Source organism: Bufo bufo, chromosome 2 (genome assembly GCF_905171765.1).
Source record: "Bufo bufo chromosome 2, aBufBuf1.1, whole genome shotgun sequence".
NCBI lineage: Eukaryota > Metazoa > Chordata > Amphibia > Anura > Bufonidae > Bufo > Bufo bufo.
Window position 1 is genome coordinate 352,670,543 of NC_053390.1, and position 21,704 is coordinate 352,692,246.

The 21,704-nt window shown below is 47.1% G+C and overlaps 1 protein-coding gene across 1 annotated transcript; it reads right to left on the reverse strand.

Annotated features, from left to right (window-relative positions):
• Window positions 1-3,879: 3,879 nt before the first annotated feature.
• Window positions 3,880-21,495, reverse strand: LOC120990872. Its single transcript, XM_040419754.1, has 4 exons — window positions 21,461-21,495; window positions 15,166-15,851; window positions 13,036-13,252; window positions 3,880-3,972 (listed from the first exon to the last, which is right to left on the reverse strand). Exons 1-4 carry the CDS (start codon window positions 21,476-21,478, stop codon window positions 3,880-3,882), a joined length of 1,014 nt encoding a protein of 337 aa, XP_040275688.1. The 5' UTR covers window positions 21,479-21,495.
• Between the last annotated feature and the right edge of the window lie 209 nt (window positions 21,496-21,704).

A 21,704-nucleotide genomic window follows, 5' to 3' on the forward strand; every position in this document is an offset into this window, starting at 1 on the left:
GCCATACCATAGCATCACACACGCCCACATCATAATAGAACTAGGCTGATATATATATACACTCACCTAAAGAATTATTAGGAACACCATACTAATACGGTGTTGGACCCCCTTTTGCCTTCAGAACTGCCTTAATTCTACGTGGCATTGATTCAACAAGGTGCTGATAGCATTCTTTAGAAATGTTGGCCCATATTGATAGGATAGCATCTTGCAGTTGATGGAGATTTGAGGGATGCACATCCAGGGCACGAAGCTCCCGTTCCACCACATCCCAAAGAGGCTCTATTGGGTTGAGATCTGGTGACTGTGGGGGCCATTTTAGTACAGTGAACTCATTGTCATGTTCAAGAAACCAATTTGAAATGATTCGAGCTTTGTGACATGGTGCATTATCCTGCTGGAAGTAGCCATCAGAGGATGGATACATGTTCTCATTCTGTTTACGCCAAATTCGGACTCTACCATTTGAATGTCTCAACAGAAATCGAGACTCATCAGACCAGGCAATATTTTTCCAGTCTTCAACAGTCCAATTTTGGTGAGCTTGTGCAAATTGTAGCCTCTTTTTCCTATTTGTAGTGGAGATGAGTGGTACCCGGTGGGGTCTTCTGCTGTTGTAGCCCATCCGCCTCAAGGTTGTGCGTGTTGTGGCTTCACAAATGCTTTGCTGCATACCTCGGTTGTAACGAGTGGTTATTTCAGTCAACGTTGCTCTTCTATCAGCTTGAATCAGTCGGCCCATTCTCCTCTGACCTCTAGCATCCACAAGGCATTTTTGCCCACAGGACTGCCGCATACTGGATGTTTTTCCTTTTTCACACCATTCTTTGTAAACCCTAGAAATGGTTGTGCGTGAAAATCCCAGTAACTGAGCAGATTGTGAAATACTCAGACCGGCCCGTCTGGCACCAACAACCATGCCACGCTCAAAATGGCTTAAATCACCTTTCTTTCCCATTCTGACATTCAGTTTGGAGTTCAGGAGATTGTCTTGACCAGGACCACCCCCCTAAATGCATTGAAGCAACTGCCATGTGATTGGTTGACTAGATAATTGCATTAAGTAGAAATAGAACAGGTGTTCCTAATAATTCTTTAGGTGAGTGTATATATATATATATATATATATATATATAAAAAAAAAGGGAAATAATGGCGGCACTGGAAACAGACAATGTGGGTGCTACGTCCAGGGATACAGCTGCTTACCCCAGATGAACAAAGATGAAAGAAGGACAGCACTCCAGGTAAAAAAGTAGTGGTGTTTAATCACCCATGTGGATGGCAACGTTTCAGCTCAAACAAGAGCCTTTTTCAAGCAATGAACACAGTGTATGCTGGGGTATATATAGTCCAACCCCCATTACATCATAATACAAACAATCAACAACAAAGTTAAAAAATTAAAGTGCAAGAGTGCATATACAGTATCAAAATACAGCTATACATGTGTAATACCCATAGGCGAAAAAATCGCTATAGTGATATATCCAAAATATAATACAACAAGTGTATATTATGACCTACAGAGAGGTAATTAGTGATTAAGATCAGGTGTACACAAAGGTGGGAAGAACAATCAATAATAATACTGCAAAAAAGAGGGAAAGCGGTGACATACCCAGCACTGTTCATCGTGTCAAACATGTTACATACCGCCAGATCCGGCGTTCAGGTACAGGCAATGCGCAGACGCCAGAGCGCGTCCGGTCCCGGCATGACGTCACCGCCAGTGATTGCGGAGACATGCGTACTGACATGCGCACTACCACTGAGAGTCTTGGTCGGCCATTTTACAAAAGGTCAATGTGTCCCAACACTGTGTATGCGCATGTCCATGTAATAATAGACAGGACAGCGCAACACGGAAAAATGAGCCGTGTTATATAACATGAGTACCAGGGGGCAAAGCGAGATACTGTAGCCAAAAAAGGATACAGATCACACAAAACATGGGCGAGCAGTATAATGGAGACCGCACCAAGGTGTGCCATAATCCTCACATACACATTTCCCTGCCTATGCTGTACTGACTGCAAGTATATGGGCAAAGGCAGTGCCTTTGTCCATCCTACCACTGGAGTTTCACATTTAATTCGCTTTCACCTTACATGTAATTCCAATTACGTGATTTATGTTTTGATCTGTCCATGTAAGTTATTATATGTGGGTGAAACGTCAACCGATCTTAAGACGAGGCTCAATAATCATCGATTATCCATACGTAAAAAAAGAAGGGACCTCCCTGTTGCCAAACATTTCACGGAATTTAAACATTCCGAAAAGGATCTTAAATGTTGGGCTATTGATCATGTACCCATGCCTAGGCGTGGGGGGAACAGGGTGTTGATCCTTAAAAAGAGAGAGCTTTTTTGGATCTACACTCTGAATAGTTTGAGACCCAATGGGCTTAATGTGGATTACAATCCGGGGATTTATGTTTAAATGAGCGGTTTGCCCCTGATGGTTATATATGTGATATGCGCCTCTTTTTCCTGTGTTACATAGTGTATCTTGAACACTATTAAGCCATTTTTTCTGATTTTTCTTTCTTTTTTATTCACAGATAAGAATGACGCTGCAGAATTGAGAAGTGGGGCGTACCCGGTGCATACACATTGTGTCTACATGTTTCTATATGAGTGTTTTTATTTGATTCACTTGTTTTTGACCCGGTTAGCTTTTTATGGCGATTATTAAATATTTTGTGTCAGTCCACGCTGCGGGATATAGATTCATGATGGAGCTATGGGGGACCCATGGGCGGTGTATGTGAGGATTATGGCACACCTTGGTGCGGTCTCCATTATACTGCTCGCCCATGTTTTGTGTGATCTGTATCCTTTTTTGGCTACAGTATCTCGCTTTGCCCCCTGGTACTCATGTTATATAACACGGCTCATTTTTCCGTGTTGCGCTGTCCTGTCTATTATTACATGGACATGCGCATACACAGTGTTGGGACACATTGACCTTTTGTAAAATGGCCGACCAAGACTCTCAGTGGTAGTGCGCATGTCAGTACGCATGTCTCCGCAATCACTGGCGGTGACGTAATGCCGGGACCGGACGCGCTCTGGCGTCTGCGCATTGCCTGTACCTGAACGCAGGATCTGGCGGTATGTAACATGTTTGACACGATGAACAGTGCTGGGTATGTCACCGCTTTCCCTCTTTTTTGCAGCATTATTATTGATTGTTCTTCCCACCTTTGTGTACACCTGATCTTAATCACTAATTACCTCTCTGTAGGTCATAATATACACTTGTTGTATTATATTTTGGATATATCACTATAGCGATTTTTTCGCCTATGGGTATTACACATGTATAGCTGTATTTTGATACTGTATATGCACTCTTGCACTTTTAATTTTTTAACTTTGTTGTTGATTGTTTGTATTATGATGTAATGGGGGTTGGACTATATATACCCCAGCATACACTGTGTTCATTGCTTGAAAAAGTCTCTTGTTTGAGCTGAAACGTTGCCATCCACATGGGTGATTAAACACCACTACTTTTTTACCTGGAGTGCTGTCCTTCTTTCGTCTTTATATATATATATATATATATATTAGACATATTTACATATATATATTCAAATATCACCCTTCACTCTACATCCGCCATACTGCAGTTTTTCTGCTGCGTTTTTTTTTTTCGCAGTATGTGAATGAGAATTCTGAGATCTTCATCCACTTTGCTGGTACCGTACAATTCTGCAGATTTGCTGCATGAAAATCCACAATGGCAAATCCGCAGCTAATCAGTCATCTGTGTAGGTTCACACAGAGTATTTTCTATGCTTAAAAAACCTGATGAAGCATCTACATCATTTTTTTTGCCAAGACATTTGTTAATACGCTTTTTGCTTCAGTTTTGGAATGGATTTTCATTCCTGCTCATCTTGAATTTCCATGTGGAAGCCGCATCAAGAATGGACAGGAAACTTCCAAATTCCAAAAACTGCAGGCAGAGAAAAAAGCATAGACAAAATTAGCATGTGTATTCACCATTGAAATCAAGGAGAAAGACCTGCATGCGCTTTTGGCACAGATTTTTGCCACAAATCCACGCAAAAATTAGCATTAAAAAAATCTTTCATGTGAAATGCATGATTTTGCAGTGAAGTTTTTTATTGACTATAGAGATCAGCAAATTTGTTACAAATTTCCCAAATGCTTTGGATTGCAGTAAATCCAAAACTTTAGGTATTCATCCCACATACACTGCTCAAAAAAATAAAGGGAACACAAAAATAACACATCCTAGATCTGAATTAATTAAATATTCTTCTGAAATACTTTGTTCTTTACATAGTTGAATGTGCTGACAACAAAATCACACAAAAATTAAAAAATGGAAATCAAATTTGTCAACCCATGGAGGTCTGGATTTGGAGTCACACTCAAAATTAAAGTGGAAAAACACACTACAGGCTGATCCAACTTTGATGTAATGTCCTTAAAACAAGTCAAAATAAGGCTCAGTAGTGTGTGTGGCCTCCATGTGCCTGTATGATCTCCCTACAACGCCTGTGCATGCTCCTGATGAGGTGGCGGATGGTCTCCTGAGGGATCTCCTCCCAGACCTGGACTAAAGCATCTGCCAACTCCTGGACAGTCTGTGGTGCAATGTGACGTTGGTGGATAGAGCGAGACATGATGTCCCAGATGTGCTCAATTGGATTCAGGTCTGGAGAACGGGCGGGCCAGTCCATAGCATCAATGCCTTTGTCTTACAGGAACTGCTGACACACTTCAGCCACATAAGGTCTAGCATTGTCTTGCATTAGGAGGAACCCAGGGCCAACCGCACCAGCATATGGTTTCACAAGGGGTTTGAGGATCTCATCTCGGTACCTAATGGCAGTCAGGCTACCTCTGGCGAGCACATGGAGGGCTGTGCGGCCCTCCAAAGAAATGCCACCCCACACCATTACTGACCCAATGCCAAACCGGTCATGCTGGAGGATGTTGCAGGCAGCAGAACGTTCTCCACGGCATCTCAAGACTCTGTCACGTCTGTCACATGTGCTCAGTGTGAACCTGCTTTCATCTGTGAAGAGCACAGGGCGCCAGTGGCGAATTTGCCAATCTTGGTGTTCTCTGGCAAATGCCAAACGTCCTGCACGGTGTTGGGCTGTAAGCACAACCCCCACCTGTGGACGTCGGGCCCTCATATCACCCTCATGGAGTCTGTTTCTGACCGTTTGAGCAGACACATGCACATTTGTGGCCTGCTGGAGGTCATTTTGCAGGGCTCTGGCAGTGCTCCTCCTGTTCCTCCTTGCACAAAGGCGGAGGTAGCGGTCCTGCTGCTGGGTTGTTGCCCTCCTACGGCCTCCTCCACGTCTCCTGATGTACTGGCCTGTCTCCTGGTAGCGCCTCCATGCTCTGGACACTACGCTGACAGACACACCAAACCTTCTTGCCACAGCTCGCATTGATGTGCCATCCTGGATAAGCTGCACTACCTGAGCCACTTGTGTGGGTTGTAGACTCCGTCTCATGCTACCACTAGAGTGAAAGCACCGCCAGCATTCAAAAGTGACCAAAACATCAGCCAGGAAGCATAGGAACTGATAAGTGGTCTGTGGTCACCACCTGCAGAACCACTCTTTTATTGGGGGTGTCTTGCTAATTGCCTATAATTTCCACCTGTTGTCTATTCCATTTGCACAACAGCATGTGAAATTGATTGTCACTCAGTGTTGCTTCCTAAGTGGACAGTTTGATTTCACAGAAGTGTGATTGACTTGGAGTTACATTGTGTTGTTTAAGTGTTCCCTTTATTTTTTTGAGCAGTGTATATTGCTCAAAACTTTACAGATGAGAAGACATCACCTTGGGTGGCGGCTTGGTGCACCTACTCATAACGCTTTGTAGGCAGCCCTCTCTCTGACACAGCAAATCAAGATAGCATACCTCCCAACTTTTTAAAAATACAGAGGGATAACATGTGCGGCGCACATAGCGCAACATAGCAATTTTTTTCATACTAGGCCTCGCCTCTAACTCCGCCCAAAGAATACCTATACACACCCAATCCCCTTATTGCCCCCACATAGTAATTATTCCACCTTTGTGCCAGCACACAGTGGTAATGCCCACGTTGTGCCCCCTTCACAGTAGTTATGCCACTAACAGTAGTTATGGCCAGATATGTGTCCCCTTCACAGTACTTATGCCAGATATGTGCTCTTCACAGTAGTTATGGCCAGATATGTGCCCCCTCACAGTAGTCATGCCCACATATGTGCCCCCCTCACAGTAGTTATGCCAGATATGTGCCCCCTAACAGTAGTTATGCCAGATATGGGCTCCCTTCACAGGAAGTAAAAAAAAAAAAAAAACTGTTAATACTCACCTAGTTCCTCCAATGATCTGCGCTTCCCAGCAGAGGGATGTGTGACAGTACATTGTGTCGTTTCTGGGGAGCGCTGGCAGCTGATCTGAATGGATTATTCCAGCTTAGCTCCCCCTGTGTGGAGGTGTGGACTGTTCACACATCCTGCAGCATTGGAGAAGGAGGAAGTTAGAGTCGGTGTTGCCCACCCCCTGCTAGGGGTAGGGCGTGTGTAGGAGATCCCCTGCATAGGGAGGAAATCAAGGATCTTGTCTCGGCTGAGACATTGATCACATACCCAGTCTGAGAACCTTCATCCTCAGCTGAATAAAGAAAGCAGACGACCTCCAGAGTTCCAGGAAGAAAGCATCCCCTGAGAAACTATCTGTAAGTAAAGTCCAGAGACCTAGGAGAAGCCATTCCTCCTCAGCTAGTCTTTCCCCACAAAGCAGAAGTTACAGAGAAGTGCAGAAGATTAATTCCTGCCACAGTTACAGAGCTACCAAGCAGACGTCCTATCCTGCAAGCTCCCCATATATCAAGCAGAAGCATTTATTCCTGCCAATGATTGCTAAAACCTGCTGGGACCAGAGACCAAAGCTGCTTGGATACAAGTTATCTCCAGTAAAGAAACGTTTGAACTTCATCTAAAGGTCTGGATATAATTTCTGCTGAAAAATTCCTCTTACTCCTACTATCACTATACTCAAATTTATTGCAAGTGAGCCAGGAGCCAGGAGTCCAACCGTACCCAAGCAGGAGGCACTGTTGACACAATTATCACCACCCTATAGAGACATTATAAGCCATTACACCACTCTGGCATTCCTAATCAGTGATGGTCAGTTCGCAGTGTTCGCCAGCGAACACATGCGGGCTGCCATCTTTAGTAAGGTAGACTCACCAGTCCGGCGATGCACAGGTAAGCCCTTACCTGTGCCGGGAGCCGGTCTGAAATCAAATGCAGTCACCGAGAGCAGGCAGTTCTGAGAACAGTCGCCGGGGGCCTTCATCGGGCTGTTCTCGGAACTGCCTGCTCCCAGTGACTGCATTTGATTTCAGACCTGCTCCCGGCACAGGCACAGGTAAGGGCTTACCTGTGCATCGCCGGACGGGTGAGTCTACCTTACTAAAGATGGCAGCCCGCATGTGTTCGCTGGCGAACACTGCAAACTGACCATCACTGTTCCTAATCTGGGACGTGCGTTATAACACCTTGGAAGTGCCCTGGGGTAGTACACTGCGCACGCAGCAATTGGCGTCACGAACAAATATAGACTATTATCCACCCGTATCCTGGCCCACTGCATAAGTGGCGTCAGCGTACCCCGTTCCTGGTCACTGCACAGTCAGCTGTCTCTAAGCTTTATGGATGCAGAGAAAGCTGAAAGCAGGACATACCTCAGCCATTCTGGGACCGCAAGACTGCCATCAAAATTTGGGACTGTTCCACTGGATCCGGGATGGTTGGGAGGTATGACAGTCCCATGTACATAAAATCACTCCCTCCTTCAGCCACCTCTAAAATACAGTCCCACGCAGTGTCGGATTGGGTTGCATAGGGCCCACCAGTAAAATGTATTTTGGGGACCCACCGTACAGATACATTCATATATTACCTGCTCACATAGCAGCAAAATGCTACCAGATGATTGGATATGGGGGTCGATGCAGCAACTATGAGAAGGTAGGTCCTGGGGAGAAGAGGACACTGGTAGCTTTCCTCTATACCTAGAAGTCATCTCAGCTCTGATCGCGTCTATAATGATAAACTAATGATAATCTACCAAGTTTAGAACATCGGCTGATTGAGGTGCTGTACATTGAATATATGTATGTAGTGCTGGAAGTCTACTGTGTTATGTGCCACTTGTGCAGGGGTTGGGAGACTAGTTGACCACCTTGCTCAGGGGCCCACCGGGGGATTCACCTGTGCCCCTGTGGGCCAGTGCGAGCCTTGTCCCATATAAATAACATCACTCCCTCCTCTATCACTCCCTCCTATGGACTCAGAGACAGCTGAGAGCGGGACATACCTCAGCCATTCGGAGCCACTAAAATCCAGGAATGTCCTGCTGGATCCGGGACAGTTGGGAGGTATGTGATAGTCATAGCCACTATAAGGGTGCATTCAGACGACCGTAGTGTTTTGTGGTCCGCAAATTGCGGATCCGCAAAACACGGATACCGGCCCGTGTGCATTTTGCAATTTGCGGACTGCACATGGCCGTCACTCTCATAGAAAAAGCCTATTCTTGTCTGCAATTGCGGACAAGTATAGGACATGCTCTATATTTTACTACCTGGGGCTTCTGAGCAGAGTACGTATGTAGCTGGTTCCTACACTGCCCTGAATATTGTAGGCTTAGGTAAGTCCAAAGAGAGGCAGTATACTAGTTGTAAAGAGGGAATATTAATCACCAATATTATGCGAATATTGCTAACTAATATTCATAAATGGGAGGAGCCGTCTATTGATAACTCCGCCTATTTATGCCTTTATATAACAATAACAATACTTTCGCTATGCTTTACACTGATCGCTATGCTAGCTGCATGCGCCTTACTAACTATCGCCAATAACTACACGTTACACAGATAGTTACAAATATAACGGTATTTATTAACAATACACTACGCAATACACTAACAATACAGCACTAAATATACAGTACTAAACTACACTACACGTTCCCAAATTCCACCCACAAACTATCTATACAATACACACATTCAATATTAACAGCCCACCCACCTGGTACTATATACTATCCCTATGGGGTAGACGAAGATTGACGGTGGTCTTACAAGGGTGTAAGCCGACGACAAAGCACAACTATAGTGATAGGACCGCGGGAGGAGATTAGGGTAAATCAGGAATCAGGGCAACAAGGGGTGTAAAGGGTTACCAGGGGTGTATAGGGTTACCAGGGGTGATAGGAGGGTACCAGGGGTGTGTAGGGGCAAAAGGGAACAAGGGGTGTATAAGGTATACAGATGAGGGGCAATAGGGAACAAGGGGTGTATACCAGGGGTGATAGGAGGGTAGACCAGGGGTATACAGATGAGGGGCAATAGGGAACAAGGGGTGATACAGATGAGGGGCAATAGGGAACAAGGGGTGTATAGGGACCAGGGGTATACAGATGAGGGGCAATAGGGAACAGGGGGTGTATAGGGTAGGGATATATATATATGTGTATATATATGTATATATATATAGGATACTTAGTTGCTCGTTGGTCCAGGGGTTGCTCGTTCGTCTAGGGGTTGCTCGTTAGTCCAGGGGGTCTCCTTAAGTCAGGGTGGGCCGCCCGCACTGCCGTACCGCCCACACAGCGGCGCGCGAGCGCGCACCACAGTGAAGGACACGTGGGCCGGCGCGGTGAGATGATGTCACCGCGCCTGCCCGCGCCTCCCTGCACGCGCGCCGCAGGGCCGCGTGCACTTGCTGACAGGCGGGAGATCCTTTGATCTCCCGCCTGTAGCTCTCAGCATTCCGGACATCGCAATGGTAATTGCGATGCCAGAATGCACATAATAGAGTGAGCGGAGGTATCTCCTCTCTCTCTATTATGCTTAATTATCTCCAGCAGGGCTGCAGATAATTAGAACAAAAGGATTCAAATTCTATTGAATTTGAATCCTTTTGAGTTCACCAGAATGACCGGACCTTGTCCGGTCATTCTGGCGCCTTCACCCAGATTACATCAATGTAAATGCTTGGGGCACATTTATAATTGATGCATCTGTGTCTATGTAGGGGGGGGGGGGGGATTTATATGGTATGGGGATATATATGATAAGGGGGCATTATAGGATACAGGGGGCATTATATGATACAGGGGCATTATATGAGACATATATATCTATTAAGGGGGCACATACATATATGAATTCCCACAGGGGCATGAATGAGCCCCTGGGGAATATCAGAGGCAGATGGGCGCAGGTGCTGGGCACATCTGCGCACATCGCCCTCTGAGGGGAACATTATGCACCGCTAATATATACATATATATACACTGCGTGCAGAATTATTAGGCAAATGAGTATTTTGACCACATCATCCTCTTTATGCATGTTGTCTTACTCCAAGCTGTATAGGCTCGAAAGCCTACTACCAATTAAGCATATTAGGTGATGTGCATCTCTGTAATGAGAAGGGGTGTGGTCTAATGACATCAACACCCTATATTAGGTGTGCATAATTATTAGGCAACTTCCTTTCCTTTGGCAAAATGGGTCAAAAGAAGGACTTGACAGGCTCATAAAAGTCAAAAATAGTGAGATATCTTGCAGAGGGATGCAGCACTCTTAAAATTGCAAAGCTTCTGAAGCGTGATCATCGAACAATCAAGCGTTTCATTCAAAATAGTCAACAGGGTCGCAAGAAGCGTGTGGAAAAACCAAGGCGCAAAATAACTACCCATGAACTGAGAAAAGTCAAGCATGCAGCTGCCAAGATGCCACTTGCCACCAGTTTGGCCATATTTCAGAGCTGCAACATCACTGGAGTGCCCAAAAGCACAAGGTGTGCAATACTCAGAGACATGGCCAAGGTAAGAAAGGCTGAAAGACGACCACCACTGAACAAGACACACAAGCTGAAATGTCAAGACTGGGCCAAGAAATATCTCAAGACTGATTTTTCTAAGGTTTTATGGACTGATGAATTGAGAGTGAGTCTTGATGGGCCAGATGGATGGGCCCGTGGCTGGATTGGTAAAGGGCAGAGAGCTCCAGTCCGACTCAGACGCCAGCAAGGTGGAGGTGGAGTACTGGTTTGGGCTGGTATCATCAAAGATGAGCTTGTGGGGCCTTTTCGGGTTGAGGATGGAGTCAAGCTCAACTCCCAGTCCTACTGCCAGTTTCTGGAAGACATCTTCTTCAAGCAGTGGTACAGGAAGAAGTCTGCATCCTTCAAGAAAAACATGATTTTCATGCAGGACAATGCTCCATCACACGCGTCCAAGTACTCCACAGCGTGGCTGGCAAGAAAGGGTATAAAAGAAGAAAATCTAATGACATGGCCTCCTTGTTCACCTGATCTGAACCCCGTTGAGAACCTGTGGTCCATCATCAAATGTGAGATTTACAAGGAGGGAAAACAGTACACCTCTCTGAACAGTGTCTGGGAGGCTGTGGTTGCTGCTGCACGCAATGTTGATGGTGAACAGATCAAAACACTGACAGAATCCATGGATGGCAGGCTTTTGAGTGTCCTTGCAAAGAAAGGTGGCTATATTGGTCACTGATTTGTTTTTGTTTTGTTTTTGAATGTCAGAAATGTATATTTGTGAATGTTGAGATGTTATATTGGTTTCACTGGTAAAAATAAATAATTGAAATGGGTATATATTTGTTTTTTGTTAAGTTGCCTAATAATTATGCACAGTAATAGTCACCTGCACACACAGATATCCCCCTAAAATAGCTAAAACTAAAAACAAACTAAAAACTACTTCCAAAAATATTCAGCTTTGATATTAATGAGTTTTTTGGGTTCATTGAGAACATGGTTGTTGTTCAATAATAAAATTAATCCTCAAAAATACAACTTGCCTAATAATTCTGCACTCCCTGTATATATATATATATATATGCATGCCCAGTAGGCATGCATATATATTTATGTATACCTGCCACCCTTCCTCAACAATCCCCCTGTTGTCGGTGATACGACAATATCTTGGGGGAAGGGTGGAGGCATTTTTGCCCCCCCTCAACCCCATTCTTGGTGATGGTCCAGGAAAACCGGAGTGCACCCTGTCTCTTAGGTACCTAGACATCATCTAACCCAACGACTTCCTCCGACCTGCCCTTCACCGTAACCGACTCCTCCATCCACAGGATACACTGTCGTCTTTGTTTCCCAGGAACTCTCTTCTGCCTTGATTGTTATGGTGTCAGCCCCTCCTACTGTCATTTCTTTCTGGACTTCCGGAGTGGCTTGACCCTCGCAGTCTTTGACTTGTCTTTCTCTCACTCTTCCGGTGTCGGTCACTCCTGATAAGTTTAGAATGACCACACCCTCGCTGTCTCTTGGCATTGCTGTCGATCTTCAGGTGTCATCCACGCCCAAGGAATCTGGAGTGGGTCCACCCTTACAGTCTCAGTCTCTATTCTGCGCCAACTCTCCTTAAGCATGTCTTGTTCCATCTTGATCGAAGGATGGGTGCGGTTCTCCCATGGACAGCTGAAATCGGTCTTTACAAGGCAGGTCAGATATATATATATTTTTTTCAATAGAGGTGATGTCATGGTACCTAAATTCTAACAACGGGAATACCTCCATTACACTACACATCTAGGTTATTCCCTTATGATCCTTACCGTTCAGGGGTCAAAGTGGCAAATGGCAACCAGAGGGGCCTGTCCCTATCGTGCCCTAATCTTATCCCCATTCACACCATCTATTTATACAATAACCCCCAACCCCCCTAAATCCAAGAGTTCAGTCCAATTGTCTTGTTCTTTGGGCGATTAGGCCTCAGGACTTTTAGTGAAAGTCCTGAGCCTTCGGCGGTTGTTTTCGTGAAGTGCCATCTGGTTCTGGTTTAGTTGGTCCGTTAGTCTCTTGACTCTCCGATACATCCACCATAGTCCAAGGTACATGAGTCCAACCAGAACCAGAAGCACTATCACCGGGTGAATCAATAAATTTAAAAGTGACGTTGCCTTAGGACTGTATCCGAAAAGACTCTCCCACCACGAAACCTTTGAGTCCATGTCCAATGCTGTGGCAACCGCGATAATCTTTGTTCGGTCATGGGTGAGTTGAATAGTGGCTTGCTTCTCCGTCTCCCGAAGACGTTGTATGATCTCTTCCTCTTGGCCGAAATCCATCAGGAGATGTCTAAGTTCTTTGCCGAAGCCAAGAGGAATCTTCTGAAGTCTTACAGGAACATCGGGGCGGATGTCAAGTCTTTTCTCTGGGGTAATCGGGGTTCTTCCCTGCTGCTCTGCGACATTCAAACCTAAAACGGGACTAAGGGTGCAGTACGCTCCGGGGCGGAGTGTTCCTCGTTCGGAACAGTTAAGCCCAAAAATTGCATACGATGGATCACTCCCTTGGTACCAACACCAATACCCCTGCCCCAAATATTTCAAAGAGGATGAGGGCACTGGGTTGGCCTTCATCTCACAGGACCCCTCGGTGTTCCAACACTGGTGTCTGAGCATCCGCTCCCGACTACCCTGACAGAGGATGGCATTCTCCCTTATCCGACATCCCTCTGTATCAAACAAAGAGGGATGGCCCTCCTCATAGGTTAGAACGCCCGAGGGGAGCTGGGGATGAAGCACCGTCTGGTTGTAATCATCGTTCCTAGATTGATGACACTGTATCCTTGTCTGATGCGACCGGATACAGGTGCCAGGGACGAAGCAGTGCAGGTTAAATTTTGACATCCATGCCACTGAACCACCCACCAGTTGGTGTGATTAATGGCAAAAGGAGAAATCAGTGGACTTATTCGCTGACGGAGGTTGAATGGGAAGTGGCCGTTGTGAAGTGCCGTGACAATATGTTTAAGGTTGTCCGAGAGTTCACTTTGGACCTGCGTACACGCCAGAGCAAGCTGAGCCCGATCCTGCTCCTCCAAAAGACCCACAACTAACCTCCTAAACTTCTCACGTATAGCAGAAGATAGAGAGGTAGTGGCATCAATGTGCGAGTGTTGTAAACCCTCTAAGACGTGGTCTACATCAATCTGGGTCTTCAATCCTTCCCCGGCGTGTCGCGCAACCTCCCCAAGCTTACTTCTCAAGACTTCCATGTCCATAGTGTTCAGGGCACCCACTCCCAAAGCACCTCCGCCAAGTCCCATAGCCACCAGGTCTCTCCTCCCCCTGTTCTTCCTGAGTCGAGAGTCGTCTTTCCTGACCTCTTGCCCCGCCTCTATCCAACCTCTTACCATGTCAATTTGGTTCCTAACGAACTCCTCACACCTGTGATCCCAGTGATCAACTCGGAAGTCATCTACGGAAATTCTCCAGGTAAACAGGATGAATTTTGCATCCGTGATGATCTTCCAGGGGGATGACAGTTGAGGAGCTACAGGGTCTGCCAATTGATGGATAGGGGTGGTGCAAGAGTCTGAATGTGGTCTTACTGGTTGGAGACCTTCTGTTTCGTAGGGGACCCTTACTATAGTAACACAGACCCGTCCCCGTCCTTTGAATGGATACCATTGATCGTCTTCTCCAGCCTGTAACACTAGTTTCCCTACGGGTTTGGTTTGAGACAGATAGACCCATTGAGTAAAGGTCCAGCACCCTTCGTCGGCTGCCTCGCAAAAAGGCCACTTGAATGAACCATCTATATTGATGTCAAAGTTAATGTCCCTGCCCCTGGGGTCTGTCCAATCGGAAGACACATACCTACCCCGGTATTCCTCAGTCATAGGGGTACCATCCATCCATACATCCACTGTAGGGGTGTCCACCCCATTGCACACTAAAGCCCACCTCCAGGGATTAGTGTCCAACATCACCATCTGGGTATCCTGTTCCCAGTGGGCATAGGTGACGAAATAGTATCCCGTCACCTCAGGAACGCAGTTGTCTCTCATGATCGTGATCATGAAAGACCGTATGGATGGAGACCCCTTTAACTGCGCATACCTTGGGTCCTTGGCATCGGTCTGTACCTTTAAAACTGTGGCTCGATACAAACCCTCCAGTTTTACCGGACCACTCTGATCATTCCAAATGGCCTGATCAGAGTCACTGCAGTTTAACTTTAACATCATTATGCTGGTTTGCAAGTAATCTGTGGATACATGTCCCTGTACATAACTGGATTACCTGGTGATAGTCATCTGGGAATCCCTCAACATACAATAAGCCTTCAGGGTGCCTTTTACCGGAATGGGCCTATCGAAATATGTCCTAACCCTCAACCCGTCTCTGCTATCCTTCCCTAGGAAGGTAGCTTTCAGGATATACCAACCGCTGTACTCTGCCCCAGTGACATCTTCAGGACTCAGCAAACCCTCCTTGGTACACAACACTGTGGTAGTGTTGGCTCTCACTTGCTGGTAAGGGTGCAAGTGTGGATTCCTAGACACCCATCTTAAGGATTTGATAGGTACAGGGTCCAAGTCTTGAAAATGCCTGTATTCCTTGAGACAGAGGGCGTGCAAGTCATGTTGTATGGCAGACACATTCTCCACCGGGGTATAATGCTGAATTACACCGTTGGCAAAACCCTCTCTCTGGAAACCATACAGATACCATTGACCTGGTGTAAAGGTAACGTTCTTGTATGGTTCCAGGATTTTGCCATCCAAACATTCCACCATTAAAAGGCCGGGTCCATCAAGTGATATGCTGGCCATACCAATATTAGTCCCCAGGTCCTCCCCTGAAGAGGCTGAGCCCGCCATCAACATGCTTACCACTAGTGTCACAAGCTGGATACGTATCTCATTCAGAGGATGCCTAGCTCTTCCCTGGCAGTGTGGTCCCATGGAGTGTCTCCCTCTTGTGTTCTGAAATGAGATGGAATGTGTTAAGTGGATTGGATTCACACTCGACCCACCAAGCCCTCCCCCCCCCCCCCCCCCTCACCCAACTCGGAATGGTATGCGTTATTAAGTTGGGGAGGCACGGGTGGCTTTGGCCTGGTCGATGTGAATCCAAAAAACTTCCTGGCGTCTACGGGATTTCTTCTTGCTTGTGATAGGCCTTTGTACCTTCAGCATGGTGTCCCCCATCACTTCAAGGACCTTGTACGGTCCCTCCCAGTTTGCGTCCCATGGGCCGACCCGACGAAAGACTTTCACCATTACCATTTCTCCTACAGAGGGCATAGGCGTTTCCCCCTGTAGATACGGTTTGTGTAACCGTATAGCTGCATGAGGCAGTAACTCCTTCAGGTTCTGCTGAACCTGTTGAAGAAACAAGTCTCTGGCGATGGCGTTCTTCGTGGGCTCCGACACTTGGGGTTTGTTTGGTAGACATAGGGGCATCTTACGTCCGGTCATGAGTTCAAATGGGGAGATACCGGTACTAGAGGCCTCTGTGGCTCGGATACCCATTAGCACAGCTGGAAGGGAGATTACCCAAGAGGAACCTTTCTCCAGCAGTGCCTTGGAAAGCCGGGTTTTGATGGTCCGGTTCATCCGCTCCACGATGCCCGCTGACTGAGGGTGGTAAGGGACATGAAACCTTTGCTTTATGTCTAGGAGACCACAAAGCGCTTTCATGACCTTACCCGTGAAATGAGTCCCTCTGTCGGATTCTATCAATCTGGCGATCCCCCATCGTGACAGAACTTGTTCCCAGAGAACACGGGCAGTGGTGGAGGCCGAATCATTGACCGTAGGGATGGCTTCTACCCACTTTGAGAAGACATCCACTACCACCAGGGCGTAACGACAGTTACGACTCCCAGTTGGCAAAGGTCCGATGAAATCAATTTGGATAGCGGACCATGGACCATCAGCAGGAGGAACCCGCTGTAACACCGGCTTCAGGGCAGACGCCCTTGGGTTAACCTGAGCGCACACCAGGCACTGTTTCGTAACGTCCTCTACTGTGTTGGAAATTCCAGGCCAGTACAATTTGTCTCTCAGGAGAGGCAAGAGCTTATTCCGGCCAAGATGTCCAAACATTTGGTGGTTCAACCGCGTCAGCTCTGCTTGCAGATGCTGTGAAACCACCGGGAGAGGAAGCGACTGAGTACCAGTGTCGTAACACAGGATCCCCTGTTGTAAGGACCAGGGATGCTGTGGTACTTGGATGTGTGTCATTAGAAGAGGATCCTTAGCTTGTTCCTCCTCGAATGACACCGGGCTGTCACTCAGATGGGTATGCGCTGCAATCCGGTATGCGGGCAGTGGCTCAGTGCCTGGTTCCCTAAAGGTCCCAGACACTGCTGCTAGTTTTGCCAGTTCGTCTGCCTGGTTGTTACCTGCTGTCAAAGGTTCGTCCCCTTTTTGATGCGCCGGGATTTTGATGATGGCTGCTTCCGCCACGTGTGCCATACCCCACTCCCACAGCTCCTTCAGGACTGACACATGAGCCAGAGGTTTGTTTTGGCTGTCCACAAATCCTCTTCTCTTCCAAACGTCCAGGTGCAATGTGAGGGAGCGAACTACATATGCGCTGTCGCTATATATAACTCATTTCCCTGGAGGGTAGAGAAGCAGAGCCTCTTTAACAGCCTCCAGCTCTGCCCGCTGTGCTGACATGTGACCTGGTAACCGGACAAGACTCTGGGTACCAGTGGTCTTGTCCAGCACAGCAAAACCTGTGACATATTCCCCATCCAGATAGAACCGAGAGCCATCAACAAAGATGATTCTGTCATCTGGATGCTTGTCAGTCCTGAACATCTGTGGAGAGTCGTCAATTACCGGTTGGCCACAGTCATGTTCATTTCCAGTCAGGTTCAGCAACTGGGACAGAACATACTTGGCCTTGTGGTCCACCTGCAGATTCCGGCCGCTGAGATCCATGATCCATCTCCCGAATCTCTGTTGGGAGACTCCAGGGAGAGTATCACGGAGCAAAAGGGTCAGCGGTGAATGTGGAGTCTGCAAAGTGAGGGGCCGAAAGCCAACAATATGCTCTGTGGTCTTAACAGCATAGTGTATGGCTGCCAATTGTTTGGCGCATTCATCGAACCCTCGTTCGACGGGCGAAAGCAGCCTGGAGAAATATCCCAGCGGTCTGGTCTCGTAACCTACTTTCTGTACAAGGACCGCTGAGATAGACTCCATCCCTGCATGCGCCTGTATGGCCATTTCTCCATCTGAATGTGGAGTGGCCAACACAGGCGCCGAGGAGAGGTCCCTTTTCAGGGTTGAAAAGGCCTCCTCCTGCACATCGGACCACCCTTTGATTGAGGGTTCCTCTCCTCGAAGGAGTTCGTAGAGAGGTTTCGCTTTGGCCGCGAAATCCTCTATGAACTCCCTCATGAAGTTGGCAACCCCCAGGAATTTTCTCAAATCCTGTAGGGTGCCAGGCCTGGGTAACTTTACCATGGCTTCCACACGGGACGTCATGATTCCTTTGGTTCCACAGGAAATTTGGACCCCAAGGAAAGTTACCTCCGCTTTAGCCAAATTTGCCTTATGGGGACTCAGTTTGAGTCCTGACTTTGCCAGGAGTCCCAGCAGCTCTTTCAACAGAGCCAAGTGTTCCTCCAAGGTTTCTGTATGCAAAAGCAGGTCATCCACGTATTGTAGGAGGCATTCCGGCCGTGAGAACACACTCAGCACAGCCGCCAATGCCTGATGGAAATACGTGGGGCTGCTATGGAACCCCTGGGGCAGTACAGCAAACATGTACTGTTTGTCCCCCACCGTAAAAGCAAATTTGTACCGACACGACTCCGTGAGTTCGATGGAGAAGAACCCGTTGGCAACATCGATGGTCGAGAATACGCGGCTTTCGCCACTAATTCTGGCCATGATGTCGGGAGTTTGGGCCACCACTGGGGCTGACATTGGGGTGTATTTGTTAAGGACACAGAGGTCTATGGTCAGCCTCCATGCGTTTGTGTCCTTTTTCTTAACTGGCCAGAGGGCATTGTTGCACTTCGAGTTGCCCTCAATGACCACACCCCTAGTCTTCAATTCAAGGACAGTGTCCATAATTGAATGGGGGGCCTCTGGTGGAAATCGATATTGGCGTTGAGGTGGAGGGTCAGGACCCTGTATGTCCACCAAAACGTCAATCAATCTGCCACAGTCATTCTTATTTTGGGCCCACAGATCAGGGTGCTTGTACACAATAGGCTCAAGGTCTGGATTGTGTGAGACCTCAGGCCACTTGTGTTCCAGCACATCAGTAGAGTTATCTGCTGCTGGCAAAGGTGGTCCCAGACACTGGCGTTGAATGACAAACACCTTGGCTCGTCTGGGACCCTTCCACACAATGCAATTTGCCAGATCCAGGATCCACCCATTTTGTGTCATTACATCGGTTCCGATAATGTTATCAGAACCGGGGTAATACCACATGGGTATCCTGAGGGTAGTGCACCTGGTAATCTGAACGATTACCTCATCAATTCTGTGGGCCTTCACCCTCCCTTGTTGGTGATCAAATCCAATCACCACACACTGAGGGCTGTTGGGGAGTAGATCATGTTTGATATTGGTAATGGAAATTTCCGCCCCAGTATCAAGCATGATTTCCGTTTCTTTATCTTTTATCGTGGCTTTTATATGGGGTCTCCCTGAAGGATCCCGTATGATTGGACATACTGGTGGCAATTCTTTAGGGACCCCTAATCTTCAATCGATATCCACCAGACTCCCAGTAGGTATTTGTGTGGTACATACTGCCACTCTTGCGCTCTGTTCCTGATCCTTAGGTGTGGAATCTCTTGATTCCACGCCCCCTGGGACATTTATGACCGCCAAGCATTTTGGTGCTTGACCTGATGAATGTCCCAGATTCATATCAACCTGTTCCCCCACGGGCCTGGCAAAATTAGGTTTCATCCTGAAACCGTTATTATTGCCATTTCTCTCCGAATTTGTCCGGTTAATCTTTAACCACTGTGGACAATTTCTTTTTATGTGCCCCTCTTGTAAGCACAGGAAACAACGAAAGTTTCCTGCCCTTTCCAACGGTGGGGCCGTGGGGCGAACAGTTGATGCATACCTCGTGTGTTGTACCCGTTCGTCTTGCGACCTACTGTATACAGGCACACGCTCCCTCACTTTCACAGACTTCTTACTGAGCAGTATGTCTTGTCTACACTGCTCAATAATCATGGCTGCGTCCGTGAGGGATGGCTCCCTAGCTGCACTCAGCCGGATTGCAGTATCAAGATATGGGAATTTTTCCACAAACATGCGCACCATGCCCTGTGGAATCCCAATACCCTGATCTTTGGTAACCCTCCTGTACATCGCTTCAAACCGACTACACAATGACAAGGGTTCATCATGTATAGTAGGCTTGAACTTTGACAGGACCTCTGGAGTGACATCCCAATGACCCGTGGCCAGTCTCTTGAGTATGGAGAGGCGCTCCTCCTTATCATGAAACTGGCCATTCGTGGGTCGCATCCTCCCCGTTACCTCATACCTTTCATTAAGGTGTGTTGGTAACCATAATCTGAACAGCTCCATGCGATATTCCGGAGCCACTGAATATTTGTTACAGTGACCTTCGAAAATATCGCATGAAGCGAACGGATCTACATGGGGATCATATTTCGGTATCTCCTTGCAGATCCGTAACAGGAAGTTTATCCTTTCCATACTGGAATGGTTAGGATACACCTCTTCCTGTTTCTCCGGACGTGTTGGCGGATTGGAAGCGGAATATACCCCTCCACTTTTCTCTCCCCAACCGTTGTCCTGGTAACGGTTGCTACCCCTATTCTCCCCGGGTGACGGGGTGAATTGTAGAGGCCGTTCCACCTGTCCCCTAGTGTCTACCACTGCGGATGTATTATCCGTCGAAGACCCTGGCGCTGCCGCCGCTGTCTCCCCCTGTGCCGTTTCCGAAACACAAACTTGTTTCGTGGGCACCATACCGTTGGTACTAGGCCTGGACAAATTGGAGATTGCCCGCTGCAAGTCTGCGTCTTTGCAGCCAGGTCCTCCCTCATCTGAACAATCAGGGAATCCGTAGATACCGTATTGTTCCTGTACTGATTAATCTCAGTGTACAGCCGGAGTAGCTCTCTGTCCATGTCAGAGTAGAGACTGTCCTTATCCGAGAGTCTCGACTCTAACACACAGATTTCTCTGCCCCTCTCGGCTGTACACTGGGCTTCCTCTTGTAATTGAACCTCTAGTGTGTGAATTCTTCTATAGTTATCAACACAACAATTGCAGTGGAAGTTTGCTTTGTCCGCAACCTCCCCTGCCTTTCTTGTGCTGGCAAGTATCTCTGTGTGTTCCGCCCTCCAAATGGTATCCTCATAGGAAAGAACCAATTTAGCTAGCATTTGGAGGCGTTTGGTGGTCTTGTTAAAGACACTCCTACTAATACAAACCTGGTCATGAGGGTACACCTGGTCCAGTAAAGCGGACCACAGCAGCTCAGCGGATTTATATGTAGTAGGAACAATGGGATTAAAAGTGCTGTTTTTGGCTAAGTGTTGGAGTGTGGAGAAGTTCATACTCACATTTTTCTGAGCCTCCATCTTCTTGTTGGTGCTGTACTTTCTTGTCCCTTGCAGCTGCTTGAAAGAAGTCCTTTTCTTCCGGATCGCTTCTTCCCGACCAGCTGGACTTTTATGTACCTCCAACGAAGATGGATCTCTTTCCGTGACGTATCCTTCTTCTCTTACCCCAGCGACGGTGACCGTGTAAAGCAAATACAAAAATATTAATTCACAGAACAGATTATAGATTCTCTGCAAAAGATTT

What these genes read in the sequence shown, in the direction of transcription:
- LOC120990872 (XM_040419754.1), bottom strand. An exon ending in TCCCAGATGACTATCACCAG is followed by an intron (nt 13,253 to 15,165) that starts GTAATCCAGTTA and finishes TGTTCCTGTAAG; the next exon opens with ACTTCAGAAGATTCCTCTTG. An exon ending in TTTTCGGATACAGTCCTAAG is followed by an intron (nt 3,973 to 13,035) that starts GCAACGTCACTT and finishes CTCTGCCTGCAG; the next exon opens with TTTTTGGAATTTGGAAGTTT.